The sequence below is a fragment of the Varanus komodoensis genome, unplaced genomic scaffold (assembly GCF_004798865.1).
Source record: "Varanus komodoensis strain SLA01 unplaced genomic scaffold, ASM479886v1 scaffold61, whole genome shotgun sequence".
Classification (NCBI taxonomy): domain Eukaryota; kingdom Metazoa; phylum Chordata; class Lepidosauria; order Squamata; family Varanidae; genus Varanus; species Varanus komodoensis.
Window position 1 is genome coordinate 2,590,974 of NW_025336236.1, and position 17,506 is coordinate 2,608,479.

Genomic DNA, 17,506 nt, shown 5'->3' on the forward strand with positions numbered 1-17,506 from the left:
ACATGCCTGCCTAGTAAACCAACTGCGATTTCCATGCTAGCTTCAAGGACAATTCTCGTGACAATGCATTAGAGTATTCCAGCCTGGAAGTAACTGAGAGTTGGTGATGAAATGACTCTTTTGCAGAAAGTGGCACATTGGAAACTCAGATGAAGCTGATAAAAAACACTGCCTACAAGACCCTCTGTGAAGATACCTGGATCCAGGAGCAATCAGGAGCACTTGTTTCAGGTGGAAATAAGAAATAGTGTCATTACCTCTTAGAATCGAGCTCTCTATATATATTAAAGCTTGACAATTTATAGGGGTGGTTCCATGCAAATATCAAATAGAGTCACAGACGAGCTGCAGGGATCCATTCTTCCACTGGATAATTTCCACATCGAAAGACATTGTTGTGAGATCTGAACCCACTTCTCCCAAAATACAGCATCCCAAGATAGATATTGGAGACTTTGAATTTGAACTGGAAAAAGAGGCAGGGCATCAGAATTCTTGGCTGAAATACTAATGCTCACAAGCTCCAAGATAAGCCAAATGTTTGGAATAGGCAGGGCCAGAAAAAGATACAATTTAATGTTTGATCATCTAATTCCGGGTCATTCCTGCCATCTTCCTGAGACTCCCCGAGGGTGGAGTGAAGTCTCATTGTGAAGGGAAAAGAAGGATTCAGTTTGGAATCAGCTTCTTGACTTGAGCAGAACTTTATCTCAATAGCTGTCTCATTAACTAGACAAGTTGTCATTTGCTCCCAACATCTGCAGTACTCCTGCTGTACCACAAAGTCTGGCTGGCTGGCTTTACCATAATGAAGTCTGTCATTAGAAGCTTTTCATCTTGATCTTCTTGAAAGGAAAAAGGTTGGGGAAACTGAGTCATAACAATCAATTTCCCAGTATCATATTCTGAAATATTCCAGTAAACGAAGAGCCACACAAAACAGTAGCTCTGATTCTCAACTATAAAGTTGATCCAAGCTACCATAACTTACGATATTTACATCCTCCAGGAAAATTACCAGGGCATATGTAAACAAACAGCATTATGAAGACCAAGGAGCTATCAAAACAATTCTGGGATAAAATTGTGCAGAAAACACCAATCGGTCAAACACAGCTCTGACTAGAGAAGGCTATTAGGCAAAACTTAGTGACTGGGTAGGAAGGATATTAGTCAGAGAAGCAACCGCGAAGCCACTGTGATTTGATGGCTGGAGTGTTGCACTGAGGATCCAGAAGATCCAGGTTTTAGTCCCCAGTCAGCCAAGAAGCTCACTGGGCAGTCACAGACTTTCGGCACAAGCTCCTTCACAGAGCTATTGTTGTGAGGATAAGAATGAGAGGAGGAAGAGAAATATGTCAGCTGCCTTGAGTCCCTTGAAAGAAAAAAAGGTGGGATATAAATATAATAGATAAATAGCCTCTGAAGAAGCCAGAGAGACCTGCAACTGTGATGGGACAACTATCACCCAGATGGTCTACAAATATAGGCTTCAGGAAAGAGTGGTGAGAACAAAGTCATAGATGAAACAAATCCATCTTAAAGGCTGTCCGGAGCTTGCAAAAGGACATGTGGGAGACCCAGCAAATGTACGGAAGAAGTTTCTCTGACCTGATGAGACCAAAACTGAACTTTTGGCTTTGCAGCAAGGTGCTAAGCGTGGCACCAAGTGAGCGGTGCTCACTGCCCTGAAAAGACCACCAGGAGCATGGTAGTGGTTGCATCATGTTGTGGGGTTGCTATTCCTTGGCAGGGACTGGGAAATTGTTCAGAATGGAGAGCAAGAAGAATGAAGCCAAACACAGAGCAATTCTAGAAGAGAACCTGTTTCAGCCTGCAAGGGACCTGGGACTGGGTTGGAAATTCACTTCCCAGCAGGACAGTGATGATAAATGCACAGAGAAAAGTAGCACAGAAGTGGCTGAAAAACAGGAACTTGAATGTCTTCAAATGGTCTAGGCAAAGCCCAGACCTCTGTCTGATCAAGAATCTGTGACAAGACTTGAAAGCTGCAACAGTCCCCATCTAACCTGACAGAGCTGGAGCACCTGGAAGAATGGGAAAACATTGCACACAGGGCAGTTATCAGGCAACACTGCTGAGAGACGATGACTTGCAGCTTACCCCAGAAGACTTGCAGCTATAATTGTTGCCCAAGTATTGACTCAGGAGGTGAATACTTATGCAACTGACAAGTCTCAGTTTGTTTTTGTTTACTCAACATTCGTGCCACGTTACCAATACTTGGCACTCCACAGTGCTGAGCTTCTGGTGTACATCGAGTGGTAACAATGCCGGTTAAATCCATTTCAAATCCCAAATGTAACACAACAAAATGGGGAAAAGTCAAAATGGGCCAAATACTTCTGCAAGGCACCATGTAGGCTTGTAAGGGAACAAAGATTCCCCGAGGCTCAACAGCTAAACTACTTTTGGTGATAAACCTATTTGCTATTGTGCCATGTTTGAAACATGGTCCTCGTCTTCTCTTCAGCCACTCCTTTCTCCCTCTGGTCCTCCTCACTTCACTACTATCTGTCATCTGTCTCTCTCGCTCATTCCCATTTCCAATCTTCCACTGTGATTTCTCTTTAGGCTTGGAAGAAGCACTTCACATATCTCGATGGCTATCTACTGGCAGGCTATGAAGAGATAATATGCTGGAATTAACACTCTTCATTGCAAGTTGATATGGGCACTCCACATCATTTAACTTTAGGGCATTCAGTAGACTGTTTCTATTAAAGCCAATGAATTCCCATAATTGTATGAGGCAACTGTTTTATTAAAAAACAAAAACAAAAAACCCTTACTGAAAGCCACTGTGTGCTAATTGCTAGAAAATTGCAAAGATAATCAACGAATGAAAGAAAACAAGATAAAACCCTTAATCAAAGTCTATTTAGGGCCATATCAACCATGACGAATTTCCTAAACAGCAATTGGTTGTTACACATTATATGCAAAGTCTGTGTACTCTGCCACATAGGACAGCCACACGTTTTTCTGTTTTGTGGTACGTTCATATTGTATACATATCCCCAGAAGCTGTGTCCAGTTGTGCATCCCCAAAAAGATCTGCACATGTGGCACTAAACAGATAGACTTGCAACTATCACATGGCTTGCCTACTATTTTCAGGGCAGAAAACTGAAATTTGTAATGTTTGAAGAATCCCTAAGCTGACAGGTTCAGTTCCACCAATTCATTCTAAGGCTGTCAATTTGGAGGACAAAATTTCGACCATTTTTCTTACTTTAAAGTCCGGGGAAGCTAATTAGGGTGAGGTCTCCAGCACAGATATGGGGATGGTTCATCCTCCCCTAAATACACACTATGGCCTCACTCTGGAGCAGATCACATACAACTGCAATCTGTATTGCAAATAAGTGCTCTGTAAAACAAACGAATCACTGTTTTGCAATACAAGTTGTAGGTGTAGGAATGTTTATAGGGATTTGACCCATAGTGGAAGGAAGATTAAAGTCCTCTATCCCAAATGAGAGGATCCCAAACCGGGTTGTGGCTATGCTAGCAACAACATGACTTTGAGTAACTCGGGGTGGCCATTCTTTTTAGTCCCATGAACATATTTGGAAATTTGAGAAACTACTACAAATTCATTCCCGTGGAGGATGTGACTAATAACATAAGGGCCGTTGTGGTAAAGTGACCAGCCAAGAGGTGTGTGTGTGTGTAGAAATGGTAAGCCTAAAGGCAGCAGGCAGGGATGGAAAGAATTATTTCCCAGCCCACCCCTTCTTTTTCTATCTACACAGACCTTTCCACTTTGCTCTCCATTCCCAGCGTCTAGCTTCCGTATTTCTCTTCTGCAGTGCCTTCTGCAATGTCTCTCCCTTTCCCATTCCTAGCCTTCCTCTTTCTCTCGCTTTCCAAACTCCAGTCTTGGGCTTTCTCCCCAGTACCCTCTTCATCTGTTTCTCCCCACACATAGCCCCTTACTTTCTCTTCTCTCAACCCCTCTGCATTGCTTTCTGTTCCTAGTGCTGAACAGCTGATCTGTAGAAGATTCAGGAAGTGGGATAACCTTGTGCCCTAACATTTTTCAACTTTTTGTCAAAAAGGAGTCAAAGAATGAAGTCTCCATTAGAAATTTCTATGGGTGCTGCACTAGGAATCCCTGGAGTAACCTGTACTTTGGGTCCAAAGAAACAACTCAGGAAATATTTCATAGGAAATGTTCCATTATTGAGGGGCAGGGAAGACTCTGAAGCCACCATTGTGTTTTGTGCTGCTCTTTTACTCCTGATCCAGCTAGTAGACTTGGGAGAATGCATGTAATCAGCACCAAGATTAATGCTGGTGGCATGAACATACACCACCATGATCTAGCATATCAGTCATGTTTAAAGGCACCACAAGCACTGAATAAACTAGCAAATTCAACAAAGAGTTTGATAGTTGCACCAGAAATATAAAAATGTAATTTTATGACTAATACCACCACAGGTCATCTTTCTCCAACAGGGCATTCTTCAAATGTGCTGGACCACAAACCTTGTTATCCCCACCCAAACCCCATGATCTGTTGTGCATTGTGGGGTGGTTTGTTATCCATTACAACAAACCACCCCTACTAGGTCTGGATAACACAAGAAACCACTGAGGTGGCTAGTGCAACCCACTATGGCTTAAATAGTGGGAGTAATACAGACCAGGTCAGTGCGAGTAATGTAGATTCTGTTTAATCCACCTGGACAGTAGAAAAGCAGACTCCTCATCACCTGTTCCTCTCGGTAGCTCCTTTTGCTCTTCCACAAGTGCTAGGTGAAGGGTCCAGAAACCTCTGAAAGTTGGACAGAGGCACCTTCCATGAGTGAGCTCCATTCCCAGAAGATGCCGCTGCCTGATTTTCTGAGATGCCATCTCTTCCGGATGCAACAGCCCACTTCATTCAGCAGAACTCCCCAGTCCACCTTCTAGCACAAGAGTGGGGCAGTGGGGAGGCTGAAGGAGTTGCCATGCGGAGGGCGGAATTCTATTTCCATGAGCCCAGTTGCATGTTCCTGAATCTGGCTCCATCTCAATATCTCAAGCAGACAGCAAAAAGCACCAGCTTCCTTAAGCTGCAAGCTATTCTCTTTCTTGAACAGCCTATGACATTCAGGATTCTAAATTTAATTTGGCTGGATGAAGATATTTAACACCTTGTACTTCATGCTGTGCATGCTAACTGCATTTACTGGCATGTTTGTTCATGCTGTTGCCAGTTTCCCCCTCTCCACGATGTATGTTTCATTATTGCAAGTATATAGACACAAGAAAGGCTCTTCCATGCAAAGTTTGATTACCCTTGAATATACAGTTACCGAAGAAGCACTATGTTCATAGTTCCAAAAGTCAGAAATTGACTTTGCTTTTAAATGACACTAGTAACGAGCAACTGATGCCATTCATGACAACCACAATGGATTTTAGTCCTTAACATTCCTGTCATTTTGATTGGCTACAAAAAAAAATTATCTCATACCTCAAGTCTATCAGCCCTACATGGACAAAGGTTTTATTAATGCAAATGAGTTTACTTTCAAGTACACGCGCTTAGAAACCAGTCTTAGGCTTCCATAAGAAGCTAGGAAAGTCTTTAAAACTTTTTTTAAAATCACCAGATAGAAACTATAAATCCTAAAGTGAAGAAAGCAAGCTTTTGGGTACCAAAGCAAATTAAGTTCAGCACCTAAGCACATCCACAGCAGAATGAAAGGGAATGGACAGAGATGCATGCGAAAAAGAAATTCACTTTCTCTATAGAGACTTACATTTCAAGTAAAACCTATCCTTGATGGTTTGTACATAGACAGCTGAGTTACAGAAAAGTTAAACAGTGAGGAGGAGCTGACCAATGGAACAGATCCACCAGAAACTTTAGGCATAAACAAGCTTGTTTAGAAAAAGAGCCTTTATTCAGGCGTATGAAGAACAGCAAAAACTAACAAATGTATTCTGGCATAAACTTTAATCAATCACCACCAGATGTTTTCCAGCAGCTGCTGCACTGCAATGACCACTGTTAATAATGTGATTTTCACTATCAGTACTATCTGCTCTGAATTTCCATTTCACTTCACTGTTTACCATTCTCTCACCAAGCACACAAATATTATGCATGGTATAAAAAACTTGAAACTCTCCATAATTCTCCATGCATCAGATAAAGTGGACTATAGACTACAATTGTATGAGCCAGAATAACTTTTTGTCTTTAAATTGCCACAAGATTCTTTGTCGGTTGTGCTGCAATAGATTAAGATGGCCACCCTCTTAGAAACAGTTTCAAAAAGTTGGTGAAAAAGCCTGGAGCCATCAGAAGCATATAATTTGTTCATTCTGGACTGTCACAGCCTTTGATACTTACGGTTATGTTGCCATGGAGAGGATGTTCCTGGGGCACGGCTGAATCCAGAGAAAGGCCCCGCCTGGCCCAGTATTTGCTGGAAAACATCATCATTGCTGGCTGCATGGTGGCCTGTGCGATTTTTCCTCTCCAAAGCAGGTGGAAACAGAATTCAGGGCTGCTTGCGGGGAGCTGTCCACCCCGTTGGTGCTGAACAAGGCATAATCAGAGTGCCTCCCCTCCCAGTGATTTTTATACGCCTAGGCAAGAACTGATAGAAGGCTGATTAGGACAGCCTTCACCAGCTGGCAGTTTTAACGCCCCACAGCGGCAGGGAAACATACTTCCTTCTCCACGCACACACATGTGCTCGCACACCGAGTTGTCTTGCTGCCTTCCACATGCAATCAATTAGCCAGTCATTGCAATTGCTTGCTTTTGATTGATAGCACTCTCTTGTACCCAGCTGAGAGGTTCTGAGAATTAGTGGTATTTTTCATGGCAGGACTTTTCTTTTCAGGAGGGACGTGGAAGGCACCAAGACAGGGTGAACAACGAAGCAGTATGTCATGATTTGGGAACCATTGTATTCTTAGAGCAAACAGGGCAGCCTGGTCCCGTGCCTGGTGTTCGAGCTAACAGGCAAGCTGTGTATCATGCATCTCAAGGACTCTTACAGTAAAGGCAGCTAACATTTTAGAAGATGTCTTCAGTAATTTATTCATACCAAAATTATTTTTCATGTTTCCATTCTTGTCCTGTCTACAGGAATATTCTACCCTTCTCTCTTTCACCCACTTGTTTGTCAAATTCCAGTGATGTGGTCTTGGTATTAAAGTTTCACTGATGTTTTACACCAAAGCTGTGTCTAAACTGCCATTAAAGCTCAGCTTGTCATGCTCTCACTTCATGCAATACTTTGGCTGCGTTAATAAGAAAACTGACACTGTATAAAAGAATGTGGGGATATGTCATGGTTAATCATCTGTTGCTACTAAACCAATGGAAGCCATATACCTCTTTGTGGAATTGTGCAACTTGAAAATAAAAGTAATAGCTATTGTCTATAATGTAATATATGAATTACTGACAGAATTTCCTCTGATATCTAGATAAAATGTGTGTGAGAAGGGGGAGGGAGAATATATGTTTACCAAGAAATACTTTTAATAGAATATAAAATTCAGTTTTTTTATTTTGCTACCCTAGCATCCAGGATGCACCACTCTTCAGCCATACCCAGATGACTGACAATTTTTTGTTTTTTGTTTTTTTTCATAGGTCTTAGATGCAGGTTCCTTACATATGTAATAAAACATTTTGCACAAAACAGCATTTGGCATTTTTCAAGTATGTCACAGAACCAAAAATATTCAATAAGAGTCCAACCCAATCAACAATATAATTTTCCTGAGATGCTGTGTTCAAAATAGTCACATTTAAAACTTAGTTTTGAATCTAAATTTTTAAAAAATTATGAGTGGTCATTAAAATCAATGAGACTTTAGTCATGATAAGCATTGAGTCTCATTGATGTTGGTGAGTCTATTCTAGGTATGACTAAATCTGGAACCAACCCTTAAAATCAAAGCAGAACTGCTTTTGTTATTGATTAGCTGCATTATCCCGAGAAAAGGATAATCTCCAATGCAAAACCACCCATTTCTTGGTCAATATTCCTTTTATAAAGGGACAGCTGTCAAAACTTCTCTTCCCTAGAAAAAGATGAGGGAGTTAACGTTTTGAAACAGCTAGAAGCTAGCAACAAAGTGCAAAATGTACACTCTGAAAGGAAGTAAAGGAGGTACAGGGAAGATGAGGTTCTTACACTGAAAGGGGTGTAAATTCCCCTTTTCCAAAGCAGCAGATCCCTTCTGCCTTTTGTTTCTCTTGACAGCTTGTCAAACAGAATCAAGAGGTGCGTTGTCTATTTGAAGTATTATCTGGACAATGTCCAGTTTTGGTACAATGTCTCTTGGCAATAGCTACTCCCCTGGACATTGCTGCAGCCAAAGCTTCAAATTCCTACAACTGTACAATTGAACCTAAAATAATAATAAATCACCTTTTTTCAAAGGCTGAGCAACTCTCCGAAGTGCTGCTAGAACACTGTGAAATGAGTGTCCATAGCTGTCAAAAGAGAATCTTATGAAACTCAGCTTTTGCAATTTCCTGGGGAAAAAAGTGTGTGTTTGTATGTATAAATAAATAAATAAAAATCATGGAGTCTGAAATGGCTCTTGACTGTGGTAGGGAATGGAAAAATTCTAAGTCTGTCTCCCTGGGCACCATGAATAGTGAAGCATGCATGTTGAATGCCAAAACACACAATGCTTATCATCCAGTTCATGTGGAATCAAAAAATTTTAATGTTAAGCAATAGTTATTCTAAGAGGCAGCACAAAGTAGTCCTACTTTATCCAAGAAATAATGGAAGTTTCTAATCTGTATGATACCTAAAGGTACTTTGCCATTGAGACACTTTAATTAATGTAATAAGTAAAAGTTACTGCTGGAGCAATGGAATACTAACAGGTTGTGCTCAAGTTATCTGAAGCACCATCGCTTCCCATACCATCCTATCCACTCTCTTGGATCTGAATGGAACCTCCACGTCTGCCAGAGTGCAGGTCTGATTGGGATATATGAAAGCACCAAGCACCATTTTGCAGCTAAAGTGTGAAACTCCTGCAAATTATCCATTTGGCCCCATCTCTGTCTTCTCTTCAGCTGCTAAATCACTACTTTGTTGTTGTTGTTGCTAGTCACAAAGTCGCATCCAACCCATCATGACCCTATGGACAACATTCCTCCAGGCCTTCCAGTCCTCCACCATCCCCCAGAGTCCACTTAAGCTCATGCCGACTGCTTCACTGACTCCATCTAGCCACCTCATTCTCTCCCGTCCTCTTCTTCTTTTGCCATCAATTGTTCCCAGCATTAGGGTCTTCGCCAGTGAGTCCTTCCTTCTCATTAGGTGGCCAAAGTATTTGAGTTTCATCTTCAGGATCTGGCCTTCTAAAGAGCAGTCAGGGTTGATCTCCTCTAGGGCCGACCGGTTTGATCGCCTTGTGGTCCAAGGGACTCGCAGGAGTCTCCTCCAGCACCACAATTCAAAGGCCTCAATTCTTTGGTGCTCAGCCTTCCTTATGGTCCAGCTTTCACAGCCATACATTGCAACTGGGAAAACCATAGTCTTGACTATACTAACTACTTTAGGCAAGGTTTTTTACTTGTGAGATTTCTTGTCTTTATTTAAACCTGGCAAGTATTTTATGAAACATAATGCTCTGTTTCATAAAATCCGTCATGAATTTCTTTGAAAAGTATGCAATTTCTATCAAAGAAATTGGTTTTGGCTTTCCAGATGTTGCTTTATGTTACTGGGTATATTTATTGAACAGTTCCAAATCTTGGTTTTACCCTACTCATTTTAGATTATCCATTTATCAGTTTTGAAATCTTTATGTCTGAATCCTCTCTTCAAATGGGATCTTGGCACACTAGTTCCTTCTACTATTACAGTGGTTAAGGAGGTGCAGTGTTTAATATCAATTATGAAAATTGATATTACTTTATATTTTTGTGATTTTTTTAGAAATTAATAAAAGCAAGCTTTTTGCTTATCTGGTTGAGATGTTCATGGGTGTTAACCAATGGTTTTTATTGCTGCTGTTGTTTCAGCTTGTATCATTGCATATTGTTTTTATTGAGCAATTCTGTTTTGTTTCCACACTGAGGTACTGAGTACTGCTTTGACAGAGGTGTTTCAACAGAGGTGACGTTTTCCTCAAAATAAATACTGGGACCATCCAATGTGGCTGCCCAAGCGACTGTTCCAAACAGAAGAGAATTACAAGTATCCAATAGAAAGAAGTGTAGAGGCCACGATTGCCTCCACACTCTACTCCCCTTTGGAAACATTTATTTGTCGATTTTTGGCAATCGAAATATATTCCCATCCTCATGAGAAGCTGAGGCACTGCTGGGATTCTTCAGATGACAGCAGTACCTTGCTTACGTGCTCTTCCTGGCTCCGAAGGTGGTCTTCCTTCTTCGGGGTCCACCTAGCATGGAAAGAACTGTGCCACTGCAAAGGTGGAAGGATTACTCTTTGTAGTTGTTGTTCTGAGGTTGGAGGTGTGATTCTAACCCACCCGAGGGCTCCCCAGAGTAGGTCAGAAGATCATGGGATTGCACTCAAAATGAAGCACACCTTTATGTACAGCAGCTCTTACAGAGGACTTAAAAGATCTCTCTGAGTTGCTATTTTACTTCATAAATAATTCTGCAAAAGTAACTTGCACTAGTCTGAATTTATTTCTGATAAAATTTATTATAATTTAGAAGCATACTTACTGAAGTAATGTTATATGACCTTTTTTCCAATTTCCACAGCAAAGCAGACCTAAAATTTTACATAAAGTAACTGGACATTCGCTGAGTGAAGTCCCTAATAAAGCTGCCTTCAAACCTTAAGCACTGTTCATTTTGGAATCTTGCCAACATTTAGCCAATAGACTATACTAGAAAAATTATTAAATCCTAAGGCCATGTATAACATAATAATGCCAAAGCTCTACAAAAGAACAAAAAGGGCAAAGTAGTTTTAAAAATTATTTCCTGTAAGCAGGAAATGAAAGTCTAGGGATGCTGGGCCTGGAATCCTTGCCATTTGCAGAATGGGGTTCTCCGTTATTAACTGATCAAAGATAAGCACACCGATGATATTAAAGCACAGAAGCACAGAGATTTCACCTCTTGATTTATGTGCTCATAACTGGAAGTTTCATCAGTTCTTCCATATTAATGCAGCAATTCGCTTTTATCACCTGAAGTGACCAAGCCCATATACATATTTGCTTTTTATTCACTACATGTTATTTTCAGAATGTATATAGAAAAAATTAATCCTTTAGGAATATTGGGTTCAATTTAAGTGGTTCATTTCATTTCACATATCATCTTTCCCACACCTGTAGCTCCCCAAATACCAAATATCTGTTTGAAAAAGACACACTGACTGTTTACTGCCAGTATATGGAATAGGATGTGACTGTGAAAGGGGGATCTGCAAAAATATCCTATTACTACCCTTGGCGGGTTGACCTTGCAAATAAGGCGCCTTAATACATATTAGGTTCTTTGCTGTACTACTCAAAGTGCTTCCATCAGATCCATCACAGTGCATCTATCCATCAGGTACACCATGGTTTGATCAGCCCTTCTTCCCCCTTGGTCCTGTAGCCAGTAACCCAGAACCCATCATGTCCCCCCCTTAAAAGAATTCGCAAGTCTGACAAACTGCGAAATATATGCAAATTTCATACCTAGAAAGTACATGGTGTTCCAACTTGCACTGAATACCAGCCATAAAATCTGAGGACATTTCTCCTTCATGTTCTTCCCAACAATGAAATATGCATGCATTTCCAAGGGTGGGGAGAAGGACAAATCTGAGAGAAAGTTGAAAAATCCTTACAAGTGGCAAAATAGAACACAGCAAATGGAGCGCCAGCAACCAGTGGGATTTATACCCTCTAAATGACCCCACTCATCCCATCCTATTCATTACCTTGCCAGTGTTTTGTTTAAGAACTGTCAGTAAACCAATCTAACTACTGCAGTAATATATCTGAAAATGAGCCACAAAGGTGACGGGGACAGAGAGTTCCATGAACAGCTGGAGACCCAGGGAAGTGAGGAGGGTACTGAAATTGTCAGGGCAACATTCAAAGTCAGATTAAATTTTTAAGGGGGAGATCTTATCATCACACACTTTTGGTACATCTTAAGGCTGGGAGGAATCCTTTTGGAATCTACCCTCTAGTCCACAAGTACTTTGACCCTCAAAGTGTACGACCAGCAACCTTCCCCATCAAGAGCAGCTGCAGGACATGGAAGAGGGGCACTGTGAGCATGTGCACCAGGTGCCATTTCTGGCTTCCAACCTTCTTCCCTACACACTGCGGCTTCCCACACTGTGGTGGCAGCAGGCGCAGAGGAGAGGCCCTACAAGCAGGTACACCTGGCATCATTTGCAGTGACCAACCCTCATATCTGCCCCCCGCTGCCAGCAGTGATGGGTGCAGAAGAGGGGCACTGTTTGCACAGCAAGTGGGGCTCGACTCTTGGCGAGCGCTACACAAATGCTGGGCATGCTCTGCAAGAACTGAGACTCAGGGTTGCTTCAAAGCAGTCTGGAATCTGGGCACCAGAGTACCTGATGGACTCCCATCCCCAAACAGATTCCTCATACATCTACACCTACTGAAAGCTCGGCAACTATGTGCAGATTATCTTATAGTCTTGTCAGTTGCCATACACCAGCTGTATAGCATCCCCCATTGACAACGGAAACTTTCATGGACACCAACCAGACAAGACTACATATATCAGGCAGCTGTAAGTTTTCACTTGAGCACCTCCAAAAGACAAACAAAAGAAAATGTAAAGCAAGATAATATATCTGTGTATGTTTTTTACCACAAAAAATAAAAAGGTGGTGACCTGGTGCTGGTCATTCCAACGCATTGCTTGGGTATTGGTGGAAGAGCTGTCACTTGTGGTAAGATGGGCAAGGGTGCAGAAATCAGCAAGGGACATATGCTGCCCTTGCGAAACAGCTCACTAGCAGCTCCCTGCAAGCCATAATGGGATTAGATGATATGACAAGCTCTCATGAGTCAAAAAACCCCCTGGAACAAACTATGAGGTGTCCGCATGGCTTGTTGCCCCAATATAAAGTGTCTCTGTGGGAAGCAGCTTCCATTCAGATAATACAGTGGCCCACCATGGCTAGTCAGTTACGGTGGGTTACTATGTTGTGCAAATCCAGTCATTGTGTGCTTCAAGTCACCTGAAAACACTGGAATTCAAGTGGTTAGGTATGGACACAGTCCCTCTGATTTTGATAAGACAAGCACATTTAACTTCTTCTGTTATTTTGCTCATCAGTCAACAGCAGCCATATCTTGCTTAAAGTGTTCTGTGACAAGAAAACTGAGTTGTTCTCCATTAGATACTTGAAATCCGTATGCAAATTACTAAAACCCCCATAGCTACACAATATTTTAAAAGCATGTTTTAATTAAGAACATTAAGTAAACTTTGCATTTTATTTCATAGTATGTACAGAGGTTTTCAAATAGAAACAAATACACTGAATGGTTATGTCGGATTTCACAATACTTTAAAAAGTCAATGAATGGCATAGTATAAGCTTATACTTTTCATATGCAAATTCATTAGTAAGGACAATAGGCACAATCCCCAAAAAGATCCTTCTGTGCTAGAAGTGCCCTCAGTAGAAACTTATGCAGAACTAAATGGGGAAACACACGCACAGTCATTCATATTTTGCATTTATTTTTATCTGCTTTTTAGAAGTAGTTTCATATAAAGGCAATGAGGGCTGATTTTGATTAATAAGTTATTAAAGTGTTCAAGAAAGATAAACATTACTTAACTGAGCAAAGCAACCTTTGTAAAATTATTTCAGGTGGAGAAACTGAAAATATCTACACGTATTTATCCTTATTTAGAAAATGATTTTCAAAAATAGCCAAATTTGGAGCTATGTATTAAAATTTGGTCAAAATTGCCTAAATGAACAGCCAAGTTCGTTTAGTCAAAAATAGATTTCCTTTAATACTCACAAGTTTGAATATGTATCTAATTTATACATAAATACATATGTATAAGTGAAGAGATGTTAAAATGCACTGTTCAGCCATCCCTGCTATTACATAGAACACAGGACCAGGGAACTGAACAGATGAAAATCTTCATTGCAAATTTACATTCAACCACCACAAATACTTAAAAGTGATTTTGTAAACATCTGAGAAGGAATATAATCCTTTCATTTACAAAGCACTGTTTATGAAGTTTGCATCTTTTCACTTAGAAAATGGTATAGAAGGGTTTTTGAAGCTTATGATATTGAAGAACCATCAATGCTCAAGACTTTTCAAAGTAAAAGCAATACAGATGCATTTATTTCCAAGCCATTCACATTCATCTGATGCCCATTTCACTGGAGAAGAGAGAAAAAAACAACTTGGCTACAAAAGTGTTAAGGAATGTTATTGAAAATCATAAAGGCTATTTTGGTAGAAGGAACTACAAAAATAATTAGCTCATGTTGTAAAGCTTTGATGCAAGAGTAATACAGTACATGATCTCTTTTCCAAAACTTTAAAGCTTAATTAACACAAAATTTTAAATACCCACCTCAAGTGCTTGAAAGAAACAAAAACAGCTGTAATAAAGTGTCTCTTCAAAAATGCAACCAAACAGTTGTGCAAGTGTCAATTTGTCACATGAGGTGGGCCATACGTTCAGTGCTCCCATTTGTTCCATTGGCAGCAGCAACAGGCATGGAGACATTTGGATATGTTGACACAGGGCAATTTAGTCCTCCAGAAGCCTCATCTTCTCCAGTGTCTGAATCTGGGGTAGTTACAGCACTGTTTTCTAATCCCAAGATTTCACAGACTGCTTGAGGCAATTCCTACGAAAACACACAGACACTGGTTGCTTTGTTGTTGCCGTGGTGGTTCTTTAAAGGTAACATGTTAAATTCACATGAAATGTTTTCTTGAACTCACTCACAGGGAGATACAAAATGTGTGATAAAGTAAGCTTTCCATTGTTTCTGGAAGGAAAAACTATTTGCTTCCATCAAAGTAACCCTATGATGACGACTAGTGGATGCTTTCAATGAAAATGGCAATACAACAGTATTCACCCTATCCCTATTTTTTACATTAATAAATGAAACTATCACTCAGCAGAGTACCATTCTAAAGTGTTGTTTGGACTGGGTTATTGGTGCCATGTGTTGAAACTAAGCAAGACTCCAGAATTCCAATTCAGAAGTACCTATTGAAAGACATAAAATGTACCGACAAGAAAACATAAAGCCTGCCATTTGCCTGATATGAATAGCAAATGCCTCTGAAATAGTCTGTTTACTTCCAGGAAAATAGCTGTAGGAGAATTCTGCATTTGGTATAAGCAGCCATTTTCAAAGCTACCTTTTTTCCTCCAATTACTATCTTTCTGATACACATACACCTTTAATGTAAATAAAAAGTTGGGATAAAAGTGTTTCTGGAAGGTCACTCAGCTCTCTGCTCCAGACCAGTCAAATATTTGGGGTTCCAAATTGGGGCTTCACTGACCAAGCCAGGTAGGAATGACTAGAAATTGAGTCATCCAAAGGGCACCAACAGGAATGTCAGATAAAGTTGTAACAAATTCAAATGAGTTCAGATTTCTATGACTCTGACTTATGGATTGCACAGTGGATCATATGGATTCTGCAAATTAAAGGAAAAAACCTTTCCAGAATTTTACACAAAGTTAGGCATTGAAAAAATAAAAGTGACCAAAAATGCACATTTCCCCCATAGCCAATGCATGAAAATAGAAATTTGGGGGAAGGGTGACTTTTCATATATTTTGGGATGATTTATACATTTTCAGAAGGACAAAATTCCATGAGTACATTACAGATGTAAGTTTAGGAAACTATACAAATGTGATTCTGGTAACAGATAACAGAATGAAAAGGGGGCTTGATGAACTGCACAACAAAAATGGAATGCATTTAATAGCATATGTATATTCCAAGGCAACAGGTTGGAGGTGACAGCTTCAAACCAATGCATCCAATGCCCCAGTTGTTCTACATCCCATTACACTGCATTCTTTAACAGAGAAAAATGCAGTGTTGCACTAAGGCGCCTGACACTCTGAATGTTCAGTGTCTAACTTGGTCTTGAGTACTTGAGCAAGTGCCAACAGTTCGCGCGCGCGTACGCTCGCTCGCTCGCTCGCTCTCTCGCTCTCTCTCTCTCTCTCTCTCTCTCTCTCTGGTTTTAAATTAAAAGGAGGAAAACTGACAGTCACCACAGAACAAAACAGTGCATTTTGTGCAAAGAAACCAAAGCACACTGGTACAACAGCTGCATCCTGTAGCCTTTTCTGGTATTAAATCAAGGGGAAAATAGAAGAGCACAAATTTATATCTGTAGCTTCTAGAGCAGGTGCATCAGCATCCAGGTAGCCAGTGAGACACCTTTACACATTTCTTCAGAATTGCCAAATCTTTACCTCAACTAAACAATGGATCTCATTTTCTGAAGGATTACTTCATATAATTATGTGCTTAGCTGAAGGTGAACAACTTTAAAGCCACAGGCCACAACAATATACATGCAAACAAACTTAACACTTTCAGCAATCAGATATATAACTACATAACTGTTCTATAATTTCAGAAATACAATAACATTGATCATATCCCTTGCCCTTACATTTTTTTTGAAACATGACTCATTTTATTAGCTGAAAAAGCTAATTTTGCTCCTCGAATGTCATTGACATCTTTGCCTAGAAGTGTAAACATCTGGTCCACATTGTGAGGAGGGGGAATTTAGTTGACAGTGGCTGAAGAATACAGATATGAAATCTCTTCCTAGGATGCTCATATAATGGACAATTTATATTGATTGCCCCTTATATTGGGAAAGAGTAAGAAATATCCTTAACCTCCCCAGACTCAGAGAAATGAAATATCCCTTTTTAAAAAGCAACGGACATACAATGGACCTGTAAGGTACTGTAAATGATTTCTTTAAAATAACCACCATAAATATTATAAAATAGTCCTCACAACCTAATGTAACTTCATATAGTAAGAACCAATTAGAATTAGACATTTCTGAAAAGGAATATAAATCTACGTGCTTAAAATGAAGATAAATTATCTTTTTGAATATCTGTTTAGCTCTAAAATGGAGAAAGAATATGTAAAGCTTTGAAACTGATCCCACAGACTTGTAAAGTAATTCTGAGAAAATTTACCTAGGACTTCTGAGGTAAAATTTGCAGTTGATTTTGAAAACATTTTTCGACAAATGGAAGTTGCTCATACAAACCAGTTTCAACTGCCCATGCATCACAAGTACGTTTCAATAAAGGTTAGTCCTAATTCTGCAGGTGTTCCTCAGGAGAAAATTAAAGACAATCCCATAAGAGTTCTGAACTAACTCTACAGAGGAAACATTCAGATATCCCATCAGTTGTAAAACTACCTTCTACAGAAAGACCTCAACTTCAGGTGCAACCAAACTCTCTCCT

At 40.2% G+C, this 17,506-nt stretch overlaps 2 protein-coding genes across 4 annotated transcripts in view; both read right to left on the minus strand.

Moving 5' to 3' along the window:
• The window catches only part of TPH2 (tryptophan hydroxylase 2), a 65,894-nt gene extending 59,413 nt beyond the window's left edge, over window positions 1-6,481 (minus strand). Inside the window, exon 1 of the mRNA XM_044449831.1 lies at window positions 6,377-6,481. Within this exon, the coding sequence (XP_044305766.1) occupies window positions 6,377-6,481 (105 nt within the window). The remainder of the gene's footprint in view (window positions 1-6,376) is intronic.
• Window positions 6,482-13,454: 6,973 nt separating this feature from the next.
• Window positions 13,455-17,506, minus strand: part of TBC1D15 (TBC1 domain family member 15) — a 29,798-nt gene continuing 25,746 nt past the window's right edge. For 2 of the 3 annotated variants that reach the window (XM_044449830.1, XM_044449829.1), the window contains one exon: window positions 13,455-14,870. In XM_044449830.1, coding sequence (XP_044305765.1) covers window positions 14,676-14,870 — 195 coding nt within the window. In that variant the 3' untranslated portion in view covers window positions 13,455-14,675. The remainder of the gene's footprint in view (window positions 14,871-17,506) is intronic. The other variant, XR_006416595.1, reaches the window with a different exon arrangement.